At 41.3% G+C, this 22,512-nt stretch overlaps 1 protein-coding gene and 1 long non-coding RNA gene across 2 annotated transcripts in view; one reads left to right on the plus strand and one right to left on the minus strand.

Annotated features, from left to right (window-relative positions):
• Positions 1 to 22,512, plus strand: part of LOC146829843 (uncharacterized) — a 270,714-nt gene that overhangs the window by 21,122 nt on the left and 227,080 nt on the right. The gene's annotated exons all lie outside the window — the stretch shown is intronic.
• The window catches only part of LOC146829844 (nicotinamide N-methyltransferase-like), a 45,567-nt gene that overhangs the window by 14,758 nt on the left and 8,297 nt on the right, over positions 1 to 22,512 (minus strand). Inside the window, exon 2 of the mRNA XM_085608514.1 lies at positions 6,351 to 6,558. Within this exon, the coding sequence (XP_085464640.1) occupies positions 6,351 to 6,558 (208 nt within the window). The remainder of the gene's footprint in view (positions 1 to 6,350; positions 6,559 to 22,512) is intronic.

A 22,512-nucleotide genomic window follows, 5' to 3' on the forward strand; every position in this document is an offset into this window, starting at 1 on the left:
CTATAGGTTATGGTATAAGTTCTGCTGACAAAGCTCAGATATCTTCTAATATATAATAACACTGCTTCTTGGCAAGGGGAGAGAGGTTAGGCTCTATTCTCTCCCCATGAAGACATCTACCTTAAAGATTTATGGACTAGTTGCTATGCTGATTGTATTTGTACTACTCATTTTCCTGCTTGCTGTGGCAAGTATACTGCATGTTAGGGCATGCTAGTTAAAATAATACAATAATATAATAATTTGTCTCTGTCAGATAATATTGTGAATAAGTACAAGAGTTAGAGTGAAAGGGTGTGTCTTGTTACCGCGATTCCTAAGAGATATAGGAGAATTTTGTTCTGGAGTGTCTAATCATTTGTTTCTCTGTGAGCGAGAAGGAGAGTAAGTGAGACAAATTAGCAAGTCAGTCCAGGGCTCATGGGTACTAAGGTGGTAGTAAGACTCAGTCCCTATACACCAAGGTCCCATATTCCTGCACATAGTTCTGTATTTGTGCAGAATCCCTGCAACAACTTCTTTAACTCATGGTTTTTCCTCTCCACTACCGCATTTCCCTCGGGATGGTATGGAGACAAGAAATGCAGGGTCATACCCAAGTTCCCATGACCAGTTTATAATCTAATCCCTAGAGCTAAATGATGGACCCTGGCTTGACTGCAATGTACATATTGCGTATGTTCCGATAAAGACTCGAAGATCCTTTAAACAGTTCTGGCATCAGCCGACTGCAGTGACAATGCTCACAGGAATGTAGAGCAGGAATCCACTGTTCCTACAATGTACTTGTAAGCCCCATCTAATGACAGATGGCTGCAATGGTCTAAAAAGACACAAGCCAGTGGCTTGGTTGAAATATCTGGGTATCTGGGGTGGACACACTACAGTGGAACCTTTCATCTGCTGGCAGATGTTGCATTTAAGGACTAAGCCATTGGTCCATTTATAAAGACCTGTCCACCAATAGCGCTGCTTCAATAATTAAAATTTAGCAGCCACCCATGCATGTGCAGAAGCAAGACCTTTGTGTGCAGCTAGTATCAACTCCAGTTTGCAATCAGTATTTGGGATTTATGTATCCCTCACTCCAGGAATGTGAGCATATTGTATCATCTGTGCATCTAACTTGTAGGAGTACTTAGGTGGCAAGCCTTTAAGTAGGTGTGTATATTTGACTGAAGAGTTGACAGCCACCATGATGTCTCTGTCTATCCTTGTGCTCAAACAAGTAAGCAGAGCAACCACAGCAGTGCAAACTGTTGCATTTGCAGCTTTATTAGCTATGGAATTAACTGCAACATAAACTCTAACACGTTGATGACTCAATATGTGCAATGCCACCTTTTCCCAAAGCATCTGAATCCATTCTGGCTCCCATAGTGTAGGTATTCATTATAGATCTTGACACAGTAATAAAAATCACAAACTATAAGTGTGGGGAATCTAGGATCGATATTTCTTGGTACCAGAATTAAAGCCTTTAGTAATGCTAGCTGCGTTGGGCAATCACCAAGTGACTGCATGTAGGTTTTCTCAGGATTGAATTCTCCATCGTGCATGTGCCCATTCAAAATTGCAAATGCATCATAGTTTTGGTGCTTATTCCCTACAGCAGGCTGGGCAGACCCAACAGTATATGGGATGTAATCATTGCGATCTAGAGGGTTTGTTGCATTAGATAGAGGATATTCTTGTTCGTACTGTGGAAAAGCTTGTGTTTGCTGTGTAGAATTAAATCTGTAGTCTACATCTGCTGCAGTGAGTGATTTAGCCCATTGTATCCATTGTGGATTTAAAGCCTTGGTGTTAGGAATGCTTTGGTGACAGACTATAAAGTTGGCACCTGAGTCACAACAATTATGCATTTACCCAGAGGTCTCTTTCTCACTGCAGCACTCTGTACTGCTGTCAGGATGGTTTGAGTAGGTGCAAAACACATTTCAGCATTAGTTTATGAGATTTATATGCAATTGGTATGGTGTCACCTGCATTGAACATTGTGTAAGTGTACCCTGATTTTCCTCTGATGATGCGGATCACCTGGTTCATTGTGTTCGCATGTGTGTGCAAATGTTTGGAGGATATCATGTCAGTTTGTATGGAACGCAAAATATTGGTATGTTCCTGTCTCCAATGTGTGCCTGAGAAGTCTGGATGTATCAAGTTGTAGAATGGCTTAATCCGTTCTGTGTAATCTGGAATATATGTTCTCCCAAATGTTAGGAATGTGAAAATGAATTGCACTCTTTTCAATGTTGTTGGAGGTTGAAGCAGTGCACATTTCTCTAAACAGTGTGCTGCAAGTCTTTTGCCTTCACTTGACTGCTCATATCCTAGAAAATGGACATTGAGGTGGGTATTTTTGATTTTTTTTAAATTGAATTTGTAGCCCATGGGAGCAAAACCTAAAATTAAATGACTACTTTTGTCAAGTATTCCACAAGGTCATCATCTATCAGGTTTATCTAATCAACAAACAACAATGCTGGGTCATCTTTGTTACTCGAGTTGAAAACAACCAAGGACTATTGTTATACCCCTGGGGCAGTCAACAAAATTGCCCCTGAGAGCCTAGTGCTGAAAATGTTGTTGGATTTCTGCTTCTAGTTGCTATATTCTGGCAGAAAAATTCAGTTAGGATATCAGATGTTGTTTTGTATTTTTTTGCACACAATGTCGTTCATTAGTGTGGCACTGTGTGCATTCTGTACTGCAAATGTGCGAGTAGATGTGTTTAAGTGTCTATAGTCTAATTACTAGATGATATGAATGCTCTGTTTTCATTACTGGAAACAAAGGATTATTCATAGATGATGTGCAACTTTTTATTACATCTTGGTGTCCCTAACGTGTTTTTCAGCATCATGCTTAATTGGGTTTTGTCTTGAGGCTTTTGGGGTCATCCTCAATTGGATATTGCGATAAGGGAAACCAGCATCCCACCCCACATGGTTACTGTATAACACAGGAGATAGTGCTAACATCCATTCCTTGGTGTATGACTGTTTTACTGATTCTGGAACAAGGTACAGTTTCCCGAATTGGACACTCCATCACTCGCAGCCGCTGCAGGTAAGAGACGCCTATGAGGGAAAATTAAATATTTATTTAAAAGTTTTACTTTTAAGAATTACTCTTTAATTGTGGTTTAGCAGATTTGGCTCCCAAACTATCTCTACCTAGCGTAGCATAGGTTTCTCTGATAATTTTAGATAATTTGTGTCCAGCTCTACCGGAGTCAAATCCTTGATGTTTTGATGCAGTGCCAATGCTGTTGCTTCCCCCTTTATGTTTCCTAACAAACTGGTGGATACTGTGGCAAAATTGCCCATCAGTTTCAATCCCAAATCAAGGCCAGGTGTTGCCCCATACTCATTCTGGAGCTGTTTCAGGACTTTAGGCAAAACAGCCAAGGAAGGGCTACCGAGTTGTGCACTCTTCACACAGGGAGAGTCATCCCCATTGGCAAGAAAACAGTTAAAATTCTCTGTTTCTCCAGCAGGCCCGTATGGGAAAATATAGCTTCAAACTAGCTTGTTGGAGAGATGTGGCACAACAGCCAGTATGTCCGACTCTAGAGCACAGGGCTCACAGCTTGATCCTCAGCAGCAGCTCAGCTCATCATCATGTGACTCTGGGCTCAAGCTCACTTAATGTCCCGACAGCCCCCAGCACCTGGATACCCTTAGGAGTTATAAGCTGCGCTTAACAACTCTGGTATAATATGAATTCTTGTTTTGCAATCCAGAATGGAATCTCCTCCTGTCCGACAGAAGCTTTTCCCATGATTGCATTTAGTGTTTGTGGGCTGATGCCCATAGTAGCCAATTGTGGTTGTTTAGCTTGAGTAGTCCACTCAGAATTAAGTCTTAAAGTTTCATTAACAAACTGTGTAATACATCTATACATCGTTACCAACTGTTTGTGTAATCTTCTTACCTCGTCTGCTGGTAAATAATTAACATTAGGATGTGGTGTGTAACCAGCTAAGACTGGCCATTTTGCTCTTTCTTTGCTGAGTGGACCGAGTCTAACATTTGCCCTTGTTTGTGGTAGGGCGCCTTTAAAGCAATTTATGTATTCTTTGTAAGTGAGAAATATTTCTATCTCTTCATTTGTATAGTTATCCGGTATTTCATCCTCAGTGCAAGTGTGAAATAATTGTTTAACGATGTCTGCAGCCAGGAATGTAACCCAAGAATAGAACACCTCTGTCCTAAATGCTTTGTGTGCCTCAACTATGAAGGTAATATCTTCACCCCTAGGTGTGAGACTGTGGTGTAATAGTTTCAGAGGAATTGCATTTCTGCAGTTCTTTACAAAGTTCAATGCCCAAGGACCATAGTCTCCAGATACAATAGGAAATTAATTACACAGAGGTTATACACAGTTGGAAGTAGATCCGTTAGGAGTTTAAGCTTGAACAGCCTACAGCCAATATATAGGAGTTACCTTCTAAGCTGAGGAGGATTTTAAGCTTTCAGCACAGACTTCTCCAGTTAGGAGGTGAGTAGGCATCCCCAAGAAAGCAAGATTGAACAGGCCAACCATTAAAATAAACAAGACTGTAGGAACTGCGAGCAGATTTACAAGCCCCTTGCAACACTTTTGCACCACAGTTGTGTCACGATTGTGATGCTGCGGCAGCATAAACAAAAACATCTAGGGAGATGTGTCCCGTTGTAATGCCCTGCGCCACATTATACCTCCATCCGGTATAATGTATGCAGGGTGGGCATTCCAATGCAGGAAAGCCTCGGAAAAGTGATGCAGTGAAATCTACAAGATTTCACTGCGCCACTTCTACAATGCCACTGCATTAAAACCGTAAGTCTGCTTGAAGCAGGCATAAGGAGTGATGCAGCACAAAAGGTATAGGCCTTCCTTAAAATTGCTGGAGTGGCTTCGTGCTTGCAAAACCACTCCAGCAATGCATGACCTTTGTGTCAACAGATGTGTGTCAATCCATTGTGGCGCAAGGATTGTTTTGCATGGCGCAAGGAAACTGACGCATCTCTGCTATAATGCAGAGATGTATCAGTTTCTTGTAAATCTGCCTGTGCATGTTTGTGGACGGCATAACTGTTGGGATGGTGCTAGACTTCAGGAAAGGTTGTCCTTTAGGCCAGCTAGCTCACAATGCCAGCATAAGTACCCCTGAGCTTAGGCGGGTAGCAAATGGTTCTGGTAAACACTAAACATGACAACCCCGATCCCTCAAGAATCTTTTTACAGATGTAGAACCCTTATTCTCAGTCACTTGTGCTCTCCATTTCTCAGGGAAATATACAAGTAATGCAGAGTCGGACATTTTCGATGTTTATTTAACCATCATGATTCTTGTATTAAATATATATGCTGCAATGATTAATAGACAGAAGCTAATTATATTTGTTAGCAGTACCAGGACAGCAAACAGAATAAAACATTCCACCATGATGCTGAAACATGGAATATATTCAAGCATATAAAAACCATCTAGAATACTGGTGTACCCCTACTATGCATCCACTAATCAAAATGATTAAGGAGTGTGTGTGTGTTCTGTTTCCGTATACGGATGATCCAACCCCTGTTACCTGAAAGGAAAGGCTGTAAGTCCATGTCATAGTCATAGTCTGGACACTCTTCTCAGAGATATTACCAAGTTGTTTTATCCAAAATTTCAGCATGTAGAGACCTCACCAATGACAGCAAAGCACTCCTCTGCCAACACCCGGAAATAAATGTTTATTTATAAAGACAAGCATCCTTGCAAGTCCTCAGGCAAAGTCCTGTTGTGGTCTATAGATTGCTGTGTCAACTCGTAGATAAAAAAATAGAACAACATTTGCACAATATATGTCAAGGCCTTGGTACATGGCCTTCAAGGAGTCATGATAATGGTCTATTAAAGTGGAATCTGTAAGTGAAACTAATACAGCATTTTCACACACGCAAATGTGTATAAGAGATTATTGTGTGAAAGCCAAGGCAACCAAAGAAAAGTGTACAAGGTGAAAGATGGCAGCACTTCTTCGTGGGCCCAACTAAGACACATGACGCTCCCTTTCATGCATTACAGCAAGGTGTCTTCATGAGTTGCATGAATATTTGATAAATAGGCCTTATTTACATTTCCGTATATGAGGAGATGACAAGCTCAAAAAAGTTGAATGGCTGGTGCAACTGGGCGCCTGAAAATCTGCACCTTGCTTGGATTCCCAAGCATGCTACAACATGTTTCTGAATGGCAGAAAAGTGCATAGATTATTTCAGTTGGAGGTGTTGAAAGCAGCCCAGACTTTTTCACTTTCATACATACAATGTGCACACTTTTTATAATGCACTGATCAGTACAGACTACATACCTGTTACCTTGAAGCTCACAAGTCAACTTGGCAGCATGACTGCAGTCAATAGCCCCAGGAGCATTTGTCCTCCATTTTTCTACCTCTGAGATGCATTTATCAGTTGAGCAACCAATAATGATCTCTTCGAAATACGCACTGGCTAGAAAGAGGTACTGGAAGAGAGGAGCAATGGACAACTGGATCAGAGTCTTTCCTTTCACAGTACCTGTTTGGAAACATGTTGAAAATTAGAAATAGTATCAATCTTAAGAAAACAGTCAATATAAACACCCTATGAAACAGCTCCACACTTTTCATATTAGTAGTAACATAAAAGGTACAGAATGAAAATTGAATATGAAATTCCTAAATCATGCAAAATGCAAAATAATGTGTAGGGGATGTAGAGCTTGTAGCTTCAAACATCTCTGCAGGTTTCTGAAGCTCCCGAGTGAAATCATCTCAATGCCAATAATAGCAAAATTTGTCAGATCACCTCAGTGAATCACTGATCTAGAGAAGAGACCCCTCATCTCCCTCCTCCAGAGACTAGAATGCAGCAAAGTCGGGAAAATTATGGCTCAGGTGGCAACCACAGATTGAAACGAGGCTGCAGTTGAGAATCAGCTTTCCATCCTCCTCTAACTCACCCATCCGTGTAAGCAGGCTCAGTACCCAACCAATGGGAAGAGTAAATCTACTGCGATGCACAAAGTCATTGATACCACTTCAAAATAACTGTAGGAGGCAGAAAAAAGGTATTGCGAAATGGAGGGGGCTAAGGAACAGAGAAGGCTTGTAATACCTTCAAGCTAACCATGGTATTGATGATAGCAATTCAGAGCAACAGAACTGATTTGTACAAGACCTAGAAAGAGATCTCTGATTGAATGCTGAGGATGTCATTATTTAGTTTGGGCATTTCTACAACGATCAGTGATCATCATATGATGACGCTTCCCTCCATTGAGCAGGTTGTAACTTTATAAAAGAATGCTAATCCCAGGTCTACCCCCTTTGTTAACAGTTGAGACAAAGGGGGCATAACATGACTGGGGCTGGTAACCTAACATCGAGTGGAATCAAACTGAAGTACTACCATGTGCTTTCTGCATGTCCCACTGTAGTTTTCCCATGTTCACCTAATTGTGCACATTGTAGACCTTGTTTTACTTTGCACAAGTTACAATATAAACATGCTTGCTTGTGTGCCACATTGTACTTTCACAGGGAACCTGCATATGATTAGGTGTTCTGTTCTTTTCCTGGGATTTATTCTGAGAACCACTGACAAGGTCAAAAAACAATGTCCATTGTTATTCTTACTTGCTAGGCACTAGCCCATATACATAACACAAGAATGCAGCTGTTGTTTATGTGAACACATGTCATACGATATAGATGAGTCTGTGAGCCACTAACACACACATGGAACAAGAGTTCTGAGACAAGAACATTGTGTTGGCTGATATGAAGGGACTCTGCCTGGGATCGGCCTACGCTACCGGCTTATAGTGTGATCGGCACAAAGCTAGCGTCTCCACTAAATCGGACACCATCCTTCCATCCGTGTATGGCGGCACCCAGTCCTACGATTAGGTTTCGGACCCAGTCACCGTGGTAATTTTACCTTGATCGCTGATAAACAAATTCTTGCCTTAACGGCTGGACATCTTCAATACAATATAGTACTGATACTGGTCTACATTTATCATTATTTTAAAATTGAATGCTTGAAGGACCAATTGTTTTTCGTAGATAATTGATACCCATGTGGGCTCCCTTGTTTACATTTAATCAGACTGTTCCCATGAGGCACAGGGTCAAGGCTGATTTGCACATAGCTGGGTCTGAACTGAGGTGGCGAAGTGAGATACAGAATGATGATAGATTCAACCCAGATCTGTGACTGGGGGTGAGTGTCTGAAAAGATTCAGCGCTCCGTCCATCATCTCCTTCTGTTTACAGGGTCCTGTATGATAACATGTCAATTGTCAAAGTGAGATTACAGGCACTTTTATATATCAGGCAGCTATCTTAAACATAGAGAAGGAGATGAGCCCGCACTCAGAAAATGTCCCACTAGATGCAGAACCCTAATTAAATGGGGAATGACTGACAGACTACCGCACCAAAACTCATGGTAGGAGGGGGCAGGATGTTGCATATATTTTTTCTTTGTTCAATAGAATTAGTTATAATGTCCACACTCTAGGGCCCTTCACATATGAGAATTGATAATAGAAAACCCCAATACACTCAAGGTGATCAGATAATTACACTTGAGGACAATATGCTCAGCACCAGAACTTTACAACCCAAAGTAACATAAAAACTCCAATACAATCCCATAATTATCTTTACTTTTCTATGTCGCTGAACCAGGATTCAGATTTAAATGCCCCTGCACTTTGAAATATCCTCACAGTCATACTTATTAAGTTGAATCACATAGCATATGCAGATATAAAAAAAAAATCTGCAAGGCCTCTAGCCACAGTGTCTCCTAAAGTTAATTGTCGAGCACATTTTATCAAGTGGAAAAATCACTGTTGTTTCTAAAGTCAGAGCACCCAGATCTAGCCCTGTTAAAAGAAACAAACTTAACTACAGTAGAAGGTGAAACATTGAGATGTGACAGGATAGGTAAAGATACCACTCTCTGTAGGTGCAGACGGCGGCGGCTCCTCTGCAATGGCGGAGGAGCATCGCCTCACTGCCTGGCTCAGAGCAAGCAAATGAGCCGGCGCTGTAAGGAATGGCAGGTCCAAGTCATGGGAAGGGTTAGAAGGAGTGCACTCCCTAGGTATGCATATGTGTTTGGCCGGCCGTCTCAGGCCTGGCAAACACACATGCACACTTAGGTTTCTCCAGCCCTGCTGCATTGAACAGCTGGGCTAGAGAAACCCCACAGACACCCTGATCTGAGGCGAGAGTCTTTTCTTTTCAGCCTGCTCAAGCCAATTCCTGTGATGCTCTCATAGCATGAGAGCAGCACAGGGATAGGATGGGAGTCTGTCCCAGGGGCTGCTGGGACCAGGAAGAGGACAGGAGGCGCAACGCAATGCAGTGGGTGGCTTCAGATAAGTTATTTTCTAAATATTATTATAACACCCCAGTGCGACCCTCTTGACCCCCCTGTGCTTCCCCTCTCACGCTCCCCCTACCGCATTTCCTCCACCCCCACAACCCTTTGTTTGTGGCGGCCACCACTGGGTGCAGATGACTTCATTCAAACACTGTAAAAAGGGGAGTAGCCCCCGAGATGTAAATCATTACCTGTAAATGTAAATGTGAAGGTACTTATAGAGCGCACTGTCACCAGACGGCCACCTTGCGGTGCCGCCTTTGCAGTTTCCTGGCACTGATACTCATACCGCTGTGGAACCCCCTCCTGGCTTTCCCTGTGAAGTGTCCACTCCTGGGCACCCCCAGGGTGAAGCCAGGCATCCTTAGCACAGTTGGGGCCGGTGTGGAGGCTAAGCAAGCTATTGCCCAGAGTTGCAGCGTGGGGCCCGTAATTAGAATAGGCACCGAGGCGAGAATAGACAGGTCCGAGGAAATTGAGCCCGAGCCCCGCCGAGGGGGGAATTGAACCCTGGTCCCTGGCCAGAACTCTGCTTCAGGGTCTGCCGCTCTAACCATTGAGCCACACTCCTCCACCCGTACATGTTGTGTGCACGTGCAAGGATGAGTGTGGAATAAATACTTGCAAAACGTCAATGAAAGACACAGAATTACTGCAGACTCTGTTTATGCCCCTGTAGGGATATAAAGAGAGCTTCTCCTGGTTCTTTCCAGACTCCTTGACTCTTTTGGAGAAACACGGGTTACAATTGAGATTGATTTCAATATGGAATTCTAACGGGTGATAGTGAGCTTTACAAATACACATACCATGATATAACGTACTCTATATGACTTTTGTATAATATTACATTTTTCATTTATTCTTTATTATCTTATGTGTGCTTTTATGGCCCTTGGGCGAATAAAGTTTATTTCGACTTGACTTGACATAACGTAACAACATAACATAGCACAGCATAGCATACCATAACATAAAATAACATAAAATACCATGGCATAACAAAACATAGCATCACATAACATGACATGATATGATATAACATAACATAACACAGCACAACACAACTTAAGATAACATGGCATGACATGACACAACATAGCATAACCAAACATAGCATGACAAAACATGACATAACATCACATACCGTAGCATGACATGACATAACAAAACATAACATGACATGACATGACAACATAACCTAACCTAACATAATATAACATAACATAGCATGACATGATATGAAACAGCATAACATAACATAGCATGGTGTTAGACCCCTTGCTTGGTTGGTCAGGTGCTCTAGAACTGAAACTGTGACAAGACAATAAGACACTTTAGGACATAATGATGGACCAGTCCCTCGTAGTTTCATGGAGCTTATTGTTTCTTGAAGATAGTGATTACACGTTCATGTCTGGAGTACACAGTACACTTTTTAGGATTGATTCCTTGCTCTTAGCAACCCTAACCAGGTGAACAATGTTCAAGCATTTAATCCATCACTGGTTTGTATACTTTAGTGTGTGTCTTTGTTTGTGGTATGTGTAGTTGCTAAGCTACCTACTTCACGTATTTGTTTGTAAACTTTTTGAAAAATTTTATATTTATGGCCTTTTAATGATTTAAATGAAAAAAGAGGCCACATTCGTGATTGTGTCCATACATGTCTGCAGATCAGGGCAGCATCACAGTTGCACCTCATGTCTCCCAGGAGATTAGGTGCAACAAAAAATGAACTTCTCACTGCCCTGCTATCTGGGGAGATATAGCAGGACTGGGTATAAGGAGAGATTGCTGCTCAGCACAAGTTCATGTTCAGTAATGTAAAGTGTTTCCCCACTGCCACTCAGGGAGCTAAGGATAGCGCCGGCTGAAAGCAATTCTCTGTTGTTCAAGGAATATGCATACGTTCTGGTCAGGTAAAGTGTATTAAAATAGGTTTCTGAGACCACTCGCCTTGAATTCAGGATCAAAAGATAGTGGTGTACTCTTATGTCCTTCATTGCCTCCACTAATGATCATAAACAATAGGAATATGTTCAGCAGTAGTAGAAACATAGAAAAGGAAATACGATATAGGATATTGGTGGTCTGCCAAGCTTCACAGAAGTCAGCTGACACCTTGTTGAAACTTCTAGTGGTTAGCCATGCCCCCTGACCTACCGCCTGACAATAAATTCATTAATTCTATTCAATGTGTAGGTTATTTCTCAGAGTTAGGATTCCTATATTATGTCTCTAAATTCATTTAATTATGAGTGACAGGTGCATGGTTAATGTTATATGTTAATGGGACTTGTAGAGCAAACTGTTACCAAATGGTGTCCTGGCGTTAACCGTTAATCCCAACCTGGAAAAAACAGGAATCTTACCTGTAGTCTGATGTGCTAAAACGCCAAGTTTTCAGCTCTCGTCTAAATTCCAGTCGAGACGAGGCCGCGTGAATAGACAACTGGAGTTTGTTCCAAACAATGATGGTACCCAGATGGAAACCTCTGCCACCCCAACTTGATTTCTTAAATCTAGGTACCCTCAAGGTTCTAGAATTAGAGGATCTAAGTGTTGTACTGGGCAAGTACCATCTATAGTACTGAGCTATATAGTATGCAAAACCTTGTACGCAAGGCTTTGAGTTGAATCCTCTCCCTAACTGGCAGCCAGTGTAACTGTTTGATAGTATTCCTGACCAAGACATTTCTTGGCGCACGAGTAAGAACTCTTGCAGCTGTATTTTGCAAAACCTGAAGTTTACTCAGATGTTGGGCCTGCATATTATGATATAGGCCATAACAATAGTCTAATCTGGCCAATATCAAAGCTGATATGACAAGTTTTTTTATAATTTCCTGGAATAAAAGGCAAAATCTTTTAAATTGTTCTTAAAAGGAAAAGCGTGAACGAGGTAAGGGTGTTAATCTGTTTAGCAAAGGTAAGCCTATTGTGAACAAGGACACCAAGCCTTTTTGGCCTTTTGAACAGATTTCGGTAGATCCCCTAAATCCATTGGCCACCACTCCAGGGACCAGAAAGAAGGGTCATTGCCAAAGAGAACCACTTCCATTTTATTTTAATTCAATTTTAAACTATGCAAACTCATCCATAAGTTTACAGCTGACAAGCATTCACTAAACTGTTTGCTAATGGCAGACGGTTGTTTTGTGACAGCTACAAAGATTTGAGTATTGTCGGCATAGAAGGCTATGGCAAAGCCGAAAGATATTATGATTGGGGCCAGGGCTGCAATATAGACATTAAAAAGATTGGGACTTATAGAAGAACACTGTGGCACTCTACACAGGATCTGAAAAGGGTTAGATTTAAATGGATCCATCGCCACAAATTGAAATCTATCTTTTAAAAATGATTTCAGCAGATGCACACAGGGCCATATGTACGTAACACGTGTTTTGCGATTCTCAAATTGCGATTTTTAGGGAATCGCAATTAGATAATCGCAAAATGCAATGTAGGTAGGATTAGCAAAATATTTTGTGAATCCCACCTATTCCTTATTTGCGAATCTCGAATTGAGATTCACAAATAAGGAATACCTTGCCATTCATTCCTATGGGCTAGAAGGCCCATAGGAATGAATAGGAAGACATTCTCAATTTGCGATTCTCAATTAGGGAATCGCAAATTGAGAATGCAATTTCAAGGTTGCAAGGGTGTCAATAGGACACCCTTTTGCACCACTGAAATAAACATGTGTGCACATGTGGTGCACATACATGCGCTAAGGGCATGTATGTGCGCCACATGGCACTTTGAAAAATGCAAAAAAGTGAATTTTTCAAAGAAACCGCAAATTACCACCAACCTGAAGCTGGTGGTAATTTGCGATTCCTTAAGCCAAAATCGCACAACTTGGGTGCTTCCTACATTGCATCTAAGGAATCGCAATTTGGGGTTCCTTAAATCCATTCGCAAAATAAGGAATCGCAAATTTTGCGATTCCTTATTTTGCATGTGGGTTTTTGTGTGCTACATAGCACACTGCCCAAAATGCGATCGCAAACGGTGAAATTCTGCGAATTACAGCATTTGCGATCGCAATTTGGCTTCCTACATATGGCCCACAGATACCTGGCTAACCTATAGACCAGAATAGAGTGGTGCCCAGTATTGAAGGCCGCCAATAGGTCTTATAATATAAGGGTAGCCCTTCCACTAATGTTTGAGCCTTCTTAATTTCCTCTACAGATTTAATTTCATTTCGTTTCAATTAGTGCCGACTCAGTGCTGTGCCCAGTCCTAAAGCAATGTTGTGTCTCATCTAAGCAGCCATATCGGTTAATATAATCCATCAGTTGCTTATTCATGGCCTTCTCTAGGAGTGTAGCAGGAAATGGCAAAGTGATATAGGGCGGTAGTTGTTAACATCTGCAGCATCTAAATTAGGTTTTTCACGATGGGCAAAATTGATGGCCTTTTCCATAGATTTGGAAACACTGTCTAAAAAAATTACATTAAACACTTTGATCAGATTGTCAGCTAAAATATCTTGTGCCAGTTTTACCACTATCATTGGACAAGGATCAATAGGTGAGCCTGATTTTGAGTTAACAATAAGGTCCATCACTTGCTCCTTATGGAGGTCAACAAAATTCCAAAAACAAGGTTCCCCAGCTAAACTGTTTACTGCTGGTTCAATGTTCGAGCTGATGGAGTTCTCCCTAGTACTACAGCTACCTACTTCATTAAAAATACTTTCCACTTTATCAACAAAGTGCCTAGCTGTCTTGTCACACAAGGAATAGAAGGCGAGGTGAGCATCAAAACGGTGCTAAATAGTTCTTTGGAAGAATTTGTTATACTATTGATTTTTTGTGAAAAAATATATCGTTTTTTCACTCCTAATTATTTCCTTATATTTACTCAACCTATGTTTGTATTTTATCCCTTCCGCAGGATCATAAGCTACTCTCCAAATACATTCTTGTTTTTTTACAAATTAATTCAACTTATCGGAAAATCAAGGGGCTAATTGTGAGCTATTTTTTTCATCCAGAGGTTGTAAAGGTGGGCAATTACCTCTGAATTCTCCCCATACTCTGGTTGGGACCTCACTTGATTCCCTTGAAATGTCTGTTGATTAACTCTGTTCCAAGCTCTCCCCACTCTGCTTCTGGCTACACCGACTCGGTGTCTAGTGGTCCAACATAAAACATAATGGCCTAATGGTCTGACCAGACAAGTGGCAGGATGTCTTTAACTATGATTAACAGATTGTTTAAAATGATCCCATCAAGTGTATGTCCCACCCGATGAGTCATACCCTTCACCCATTGTGGGAGCCCAAAACTCTCCATAATGTCCAGGAGGTTAGCAGTATCCACCTCCACCATAGCTTCAAAGTTAAAATTAAAATCCTCTAACACTGTGATGCTATTGGCAGCTAGCAGATCTTCTAACAGGTTTTGAAGATTATCTATAAAAGTACCTCTTTGGCCCGGCGGTTGGTACACTAAAATGCCCTTAAAATGTTCTTGGGCATTTAGTTGTACAGTAAATGATAGGGCTTCACACCCAGGCAAGGTTAAAGAGGAAAAAGTAGTGACAAAAGATTCTTGATAGAGAATGGCTAAACCCCGCCTTTCCTATCTTTCCTGTCAAGTGTAAAAATCCCTTAACCTGGCGGCATTACCTCAGCTAGGCTGGGACCAGAGGCCACATCAGTCCATGTCTCTGTGATGAAAATTAAATCACAGCCATGGCTTTCTAAAAATTCAGCACATTTGTGACTATGCTTAACTAGTGATCTGGTGTTAGATAAGGTGCAAATTATTGTTCTTAAAAAACTCCTATGTTTAGCTACATTAACTTTTACATATGCTCTGTGGCCATGTTTAAGTACTCACCCATATGGGAGGGGGCATATCCCAATTCTGTCCCTGATTTCAAGCCAATGAGAAAAAGAGCAACTAACGCGCTCACCCACCTATCCAGCTGACACGCAAAATTTAAAATATTGTTTTTAAAAGAAAAAATAAATAACAAGATAAAACACCAGTTTAACGCTAGTTAAATATGGCACCCATGTGGCAGGAGACAGGAACCTCTGGAGTGCACTTAAGGTGCAATTATAAGAAAAAAAAAAAAGTCTAAAATGAGAAAGCAAATGCTTAAACAAACCCTATCTAATATGGCACCCACATTCAGGAGCCAGGCACCTCCCACGCAAGTGCAAAATACAAGAAAATTGAAACAATATCTGCCGGTAGGAGATCGTAGGTCAAATCCGATCAATGGTTTACTGAATATCCACTGAGATCTGGTGGTAATATATATAATTCATTCTCATTTTCCTCTTCTCTGCCACCTATTCCCTTGCTCTCTCTTTGTTTGTCAGTTTTAAAATGAACAGGTGTAACTCTAGGCAGAATTAGGTTATGACCCTTTTCTACTAAATATTAAGAGATTGTGATGGGGTGACATGACCACTATTCCCTAAATCAGGTCCAAAGTGGTTTTAGTGGTTGCAATGCTTGGGATACACAAATCAGAGGCTTTGCAGCAATGAAGTCGCTGGTTGCAATGTACACATGCCATTTTGTGAGTCTGAAAAGCCCTACTAGCTTGCAAAATGGCAGTTGTGGCTCAATCGTGGGACTCCTATTTTTGAGATTCAAACCTTTGTATCTGTGGTTTGCAATCTTAATTAATGTTGCAAACAAGTGGAGGTGATTGACACTGAATCAGATGGAGCAATACCTTTGTGGGAGATGACACCCTTTCTGATTCAACATTCAATCTGCAGCAAGAACCTGGACTACTCAGACCCACCAGTGCCGGAACATTTTCTGTATTGTTAGCAGCACCCCTGGAGGTGAGCCCTTTAAGGTTTGCCCTCAGACATAGATGATAGGGGGCATATTTATGAGCCAGTTTGTGTAATGTTTGCATCACAAAATGTGGTACATGTGCAACACAAACCTCAACTGTGATTTATGAAGCCATTCAAGTTCACTTTGAATGGCCCTGAGGGACTCCATAAATATGGAGTAACGCTATGCAGTGTAAATCACTGTGTTGCCTTACTCAGCCCTGAGAAGCATGGGTGTTTACATGCAAATCCCATGGATTTTGATGCATTCCCAGATTTACCAGAACTAGTAAACCATGGAATGGGCAAAAATGCTAATCCTTCGCAAGGGAGGCCTAATAAGGATAAATGTCTCCCTGTATTTCCTATTTCTATGTGTGCTGCATTCTTTAGCCTACATAAAGTAGGAAAATGCCTCAGGAGAGTTTTTGTTGCACAAAGGTGCCCCTCACCATGGTGCAAAAGTGCCTGTTTTGGCTCTAGGCAGCCACAACAGCACCAGGGCAGGGGAAAGGCAGGAAGGCACCATTGTCTTTTAAGTAGGTTGCATTCCTGCCCTTTCCCTGTTATGGACTCTCTTGTGAATGTGCCCCTTAGAGTGCACTTCCTGTGCTTGACAAACAAGCCTCGACATTAGAATTGATGAGGGTTTGTTCTTTTTCTTCCTGAGATCCCAGGGAACATGAATGAGCTGTGGTTGGATGTTAGGGACATTACACAACCACTCATGTATGATTTATTAATGCAAACAGTAGATTTACATTTTAAAAACTAAGAACAGCCAAAGTTTTCATTTCATCTGTGGGATTCCAGTATCACTAGTAAATCCTTGGTTTTATGTCTGTGTCTCTGGTGAACCCTTAATTTTATTTCAATGTCACCAGTGAATGTTTGGTTATATTTCAGTGTGACAAATGCAAAAAGAACAATTGATGGACAGAATGCAGAACAATGTCATACATTCACCCCAGTACAGAGATTTGGGCCAAAATCCATCGTTTTTTTGCTCACCATGCCGTTGCAGTTTGAACCCAGCCATATGCAAATCAGTTTTGACCCTACGCCCAATGGGAACAGTACAGCCCGAACTGCCAAGCCAGGTCCTCCCTGGACTGGAACCAAGCATCCTAGGACTGGTTTCAGCCCTCATCAGCCAGGATAGCTTGACTCCAGAGCATACCGGTCCCACTCGGGGTGAAAAATGCAAAAAGAAGAATTGATGGACAGAACGCAGAACAATTTCATACATTCACCCCAGTACAGAGATCTGGGCCACTAGTGAACCTTTGTTTTTATTTAAATATCACTACTGAAACTTTGGTTTCATTTCAGATTTACTAGTGAACCCTTGGTTTTCTTTCGATACCACTGGTGAACCTTAAGTTTCCTTTCAGTGTTACTAGTGAACCCTTGATTTTATGTCGGTGTCACTGGTGAACTTTTGGTTTTATTTCAGTGTCACTAGTGAACCTTTGGTTATATTACAGTGTCACTAGTGAACCTTTAGTTTCATTTCAGTGCCTAGGGTTTACTCGACAGCAGCCTTTAAAAATTACCTCCGTGGACATAGACAACTCACGCCACTTTGATGGCGTGCGATGAATAATGTGTGCACACATAAGGAACCCATCAAAGATCAGCCTGTAGTTTAGTGTTACACGCTTACAAGTCCATGAGACTTAAAGAAGGTAGTATCTGTCTGTGATTGTTGAACATCCCTGAGAGACGTTACTGTTTAACTGCCCATTTCACAGTGACTATTACATGACCTTCAGTTGAGGTCTTTGTGGGATCTCCTTAGAACAGAAGTCTCCAACGAGTAGCTCGGGAGCTACTGGTAGCTCGCCAGTACCTTCAAAGTAGCTCACTGAGGTGAAGTCAAGCCCAGTATCAATTTCGGAGTAGGTGCCTATTAAAGAAGGCAGCACTGATAATCTCAAGACCCTAAGAGTGACAGCCAGCCAAACTTATCACAGTAACTCTTACTAACACTCAAGCACACACTGTGCCAGCTTATAAGACCTACTATATGACAGTCTGTATCAATCTCAATATAATTAAGCCACAAGGAGATTGACCATGTTGCAGTCCCTCCTTTATCAGTCACAACATGTGTGTGAACAGTGCACCATCAAAAAAGTATGGCAGCAGTATCCTGAGCTGTAATCAGTGCTAACCCACCAAAGTGCGGGACTACAGGAGTCAGAGTGAAAATGTGTCAGATGCATGATCAGCTCAAGACTTGAGGAGAACAGGGTATGATCCAGACCAGAGAAAATTAAGAGATTCATCAACATTTATGTGCGTGCCCATAATAAACACTATTGCTTCCTGAAACTATGCCTGGTGTCAAGAACCACCAATTATATATGCTAGCCCTATCATAAGAGTGTTATATTTGGCATAATTGTGTCCATTCCTGACATAATAGTGCCAATGGCATAATTATGGTCATCCTTGACTAGTGTTTTTGGTCTAGTTGTGGTATGCTGGCAGCCATCATAGACCCACTCTGAGCATGACTGGCCTATATGTACCCATTCCTGGCATCTTAATGGTCATGACTGATATGTGGTCTTATTTCTGATCCTTCTGGTTTCCAGCCTTGGCACAACTGTGGCCCTAGTATAATGGTGAGCATTACTGGCATAATCCAGGCATCCGTGGTGCTATGGTGAGCATCCATTATGATATAATGGGGCAACCCACAATTGTCCACGGACCTGGGTAGTGATTGGTATAGAAAACAATGGTACTAGACTTCTTTAAAGCTACAATTCAGTTATGAAAAACATTCATTAGTCAAAGGGCATCCGGTACCTATAGAATTAGCATTGTATCATTAATGTACCACCATTTTCTTTGCAATGCAAACAAGTATATCCTCAAAAGACACAAAGGCACCAAATATCGCTCCAATAGTGACTGTTTATTATTTAGTTACTTTTATAACAGATCACCATATTCAATGCTCCAAAAAGAGAAAGAGGTTGCTCCAAGGGGAGTGTGAAAAAGGAAAGTGCTTTTGAGGTAGGACAGATATAAAGGAGGGGCATCCAAAAGGCATATTCAATAACCAATCAATTACACATTCTGTTATCCTTTTTAAAACTGGTTGTGGTTCATAGTGGCACCAGTTTTACAGATAGGCCAGTCCCTTATGGATTTACAAATATTAATTTCATGATATTCTGATGATGCACAGAGAACATTCATCTGTGAAAAGGCAGGCTGTGATGATATCAGGTACAGGCCCACTGGGGGAGAGTGTCGACGTTTCGACCCTGGTGCAATGAGGGTAATTTATATCCTCTGCAGGCGGGTCTTCCTCAGGGGGTGTATCCTGACTGTACCTTACCCGAGGTTGCCTCCCCTTCCCCCGTCCAGAGAAAGACCCGTCTGCAGAGGATATAAATTACCCTCATTGCACCAGGGTTGAAACGTCGACACTCTCCCCCAGTGGGAAAGTAGTATTAGATAGAAAAATGTGCATTTTCAGAAACTGGTGAATGATAATTCAAGCTGAGCTGGGGAGACGTACTGCTGTGCTTATGTCCTTTGTACCACTGGGCATGTTAAGATTTGAATGTTACTTCATAAGTTAAAGGGAGGCATTTAATATTGAAGAACTTTTTCCCAGCATTTCTGCTGGTAACCGCACATGGTATACTTGGGTGGTAACTACTGTAAATCTTGCTTTGGGTGGTCATAGTGTAGTCACTATTTTACAGGTATAGAATTTGCTAGTAGCTTGGGAAGACTTTCCTTGAGCAGAAGTAGCTCGCACTTCAGAAAAGGTTGGAGACCCCTGCCTTAGAATCAGTGACAAAAAAACAGGTTATCACCAGTACAAATATAGCAGTAGTCTATTTGTGTTTTGATGCTGAAGGTGACTGTGTTGCCCTCTGGTCTTTCACTGTACCCTGCATTACATTTTATTCCCATTTACTTTTCTCACTGTGTCATCAGTTTATTGTGTGCTATGCCAGCAAAATTCCTTCATGTGCTATTTTATGTTTTAATCAATCAATCAATGCTAAATTTATTGTGTAGATTACTTAAAATCATGACAATAAAACCTTTTTTTTTAAAAAAAGAAACCTAATATACAAAGGCAGAAGAGGATAATGATTCCTTACAAGGCCATATAGTATAGATGGCATGTTATGCCCGAAAAAAAAGTAAGCTCTTGGAATACAGGCTTTCTCTCTACCTTCTTCCCTTTCCCTTGCCTTTTATGGGAATAATAAATGAGTTAAAAATCCACCACAAAATGGATTAAGTGTTTCTGTTAAGAAAAAAAAAACTCGATTACAATGTGGTCAAACTGCAATGCAATAACGTCCGTGATCCAAGAGCTAAGAGTTAACAGTTCATGGCCATATTAGTGCTTTGTTGTGAGTTTTTAAGGAAATCCTGTACTGCTTTGAAGAATTTACCTATTCTTACCAGTTCAAGGGGCACCATAGTGGTAAAAATCCAGTTCATTGCATGGCTGCATGTTCTTATACCATGAATTAAGAAGAGTGGCTTTAGTAAGGATCGGCGGGAGCAGCACAGTAGATGTTGAAAAATTTCACATTTTTAGCCGCATAGTCTACACTTGACTACTTTGGACAGCAGCGGCCAGTTAGGATTGAAGTCTTTGATTTGTAATGGCAGCATCCTTACTGCTAAGATTTTGGTCAGGAAAGCTTTCCCTATTGTGCAGTTATGGTAAGGTTGTGCCCTAAGTCCGACTTGGCTGTCATTGTTGTATGATGCTGCCAGGGCTCTTAATGGTGATGTAGAATTACTTTTTTGCAAGTGTGTGTTCTTGAAAAGTAGTTTAGTCTGTTTTTTCATTCTGCTTTTTATTGCAGTAGACGTAAGTGAGAAAGTATTTAGAGTGGTCAGGTCGATTTGTAAAGTTGCTACTGCCGTCCTTAAATAGGTGGACCATGGGTTGATTTTATATTTGAAGATGTCTTGCAAAATGAATTTCAAGGTGCCCAGCATTGCCGTAATGCATCTATGGTAGTACTTTATGAAAGACCCCATACTAGACCATGCGATGCCCTCCAGGGCGAATTCAAGTCTCACCAAGGGTCCCCTGGTATAATAGGGCAATTTAAACACTCTTTTATATATTTTTAGATGTCGTTTTTCAATGGTTTTGGTGAGTTGACCTAGAAAGGCCTTGCTGCTGTAGGTAATTGCAGCTTGGTAATACTGCCCTAAGCACCTTTCTAATTGGCGCTGAGGAGGGTCTTTTAAGGGCTGTGTATAATTGACAGAGTCTAGTAGTTATTAACGCTGCCTTGTTCTTCAGATGGCGCTTGTTTGTTGTTGATGCACCATTTGCAGAAAACCATGTGCCCAGATAGTTAAACGATTTGGCGCCAGAGATTTTCAAGGGACCCAGGGACCAGTTATTACTTGTTTTTTGTAGCGTCCTTCCAAAGGATAGCACCTTTGTTTTGGCTTCATTTACTTTCATCTTGTTTACACAATTGAATAAGTGAAGAGAATTTAATTCTCTCTGGAGTCCTATTTTTGAGTTGTCAAGTAGGACGTTGTCATCCGCATATTGCAATATTGTGATCTTAGTATTGCCTATTTTTTGGGAGATTAGGTTAGCGTTTGTAAGTGCCCGGGACACGTCCGCTGTACATAAGTTAAACAACATTGGAGCAAGGACACACCCCTGGTTTAGCCCTTGGTTGGTGTTAATCTTCTTAGGTAACGCGGTGTCTGACAACTTGACCCTCACCCAAGTAGATGTGTATAACGCTATGATGGCGTTGAGAAAGCCGCTGGGAATACCCCATGCCTGGAGTTTTCTCCATAAGATACCTCTGTCAACTAGATCGAAAGCAGATGAATAGTCCACGAAGCATGCATAGAGAACTGATGTCTTCTGGTTTTTTGCCTGGTGGACAAGATAGGATAAGGTGATTATGTTATCCAATGTGGAGGAATTGGGTCTAAAGCCAGTTTGGCAGAAAGGAATTATTGCATTTGTTGTTGCCCAAGCCTCTAGGGGCCTCATGTAGGTAAATAAATTTTACTGGTTCTTAAATACCGAGCCGTACCGAATCGGTAAATTAGAATAGGTAAGTTATATGTAGGTAAAAATTCGGTAACAGTTACCGATTCGGTAACATTCGGTAATCACGAATCGGAATTCACCGAATCGGTAAATACCGAGGTGGTATTTACCGAATCGGTAAATACCGAGGTGGTATTTAGCGAATCGGAAAATACCGAGGATACTACCACCT

The sequence above is a fragment of the Triturus cristatus genome, chromosome 5_2 (assembly GCF_964204655.1).
Source record: "Triturus cristatus chromosome 5_2, aTriCri1.1, whole genome shotgun sequence".
NCBI classification, from domain to species: domain Eukaryota; kingdom Metazoa; phylum Chordata; class Amphibia; order Caudata; family Salamandridae; genus Triturus; species Triturus cristatus.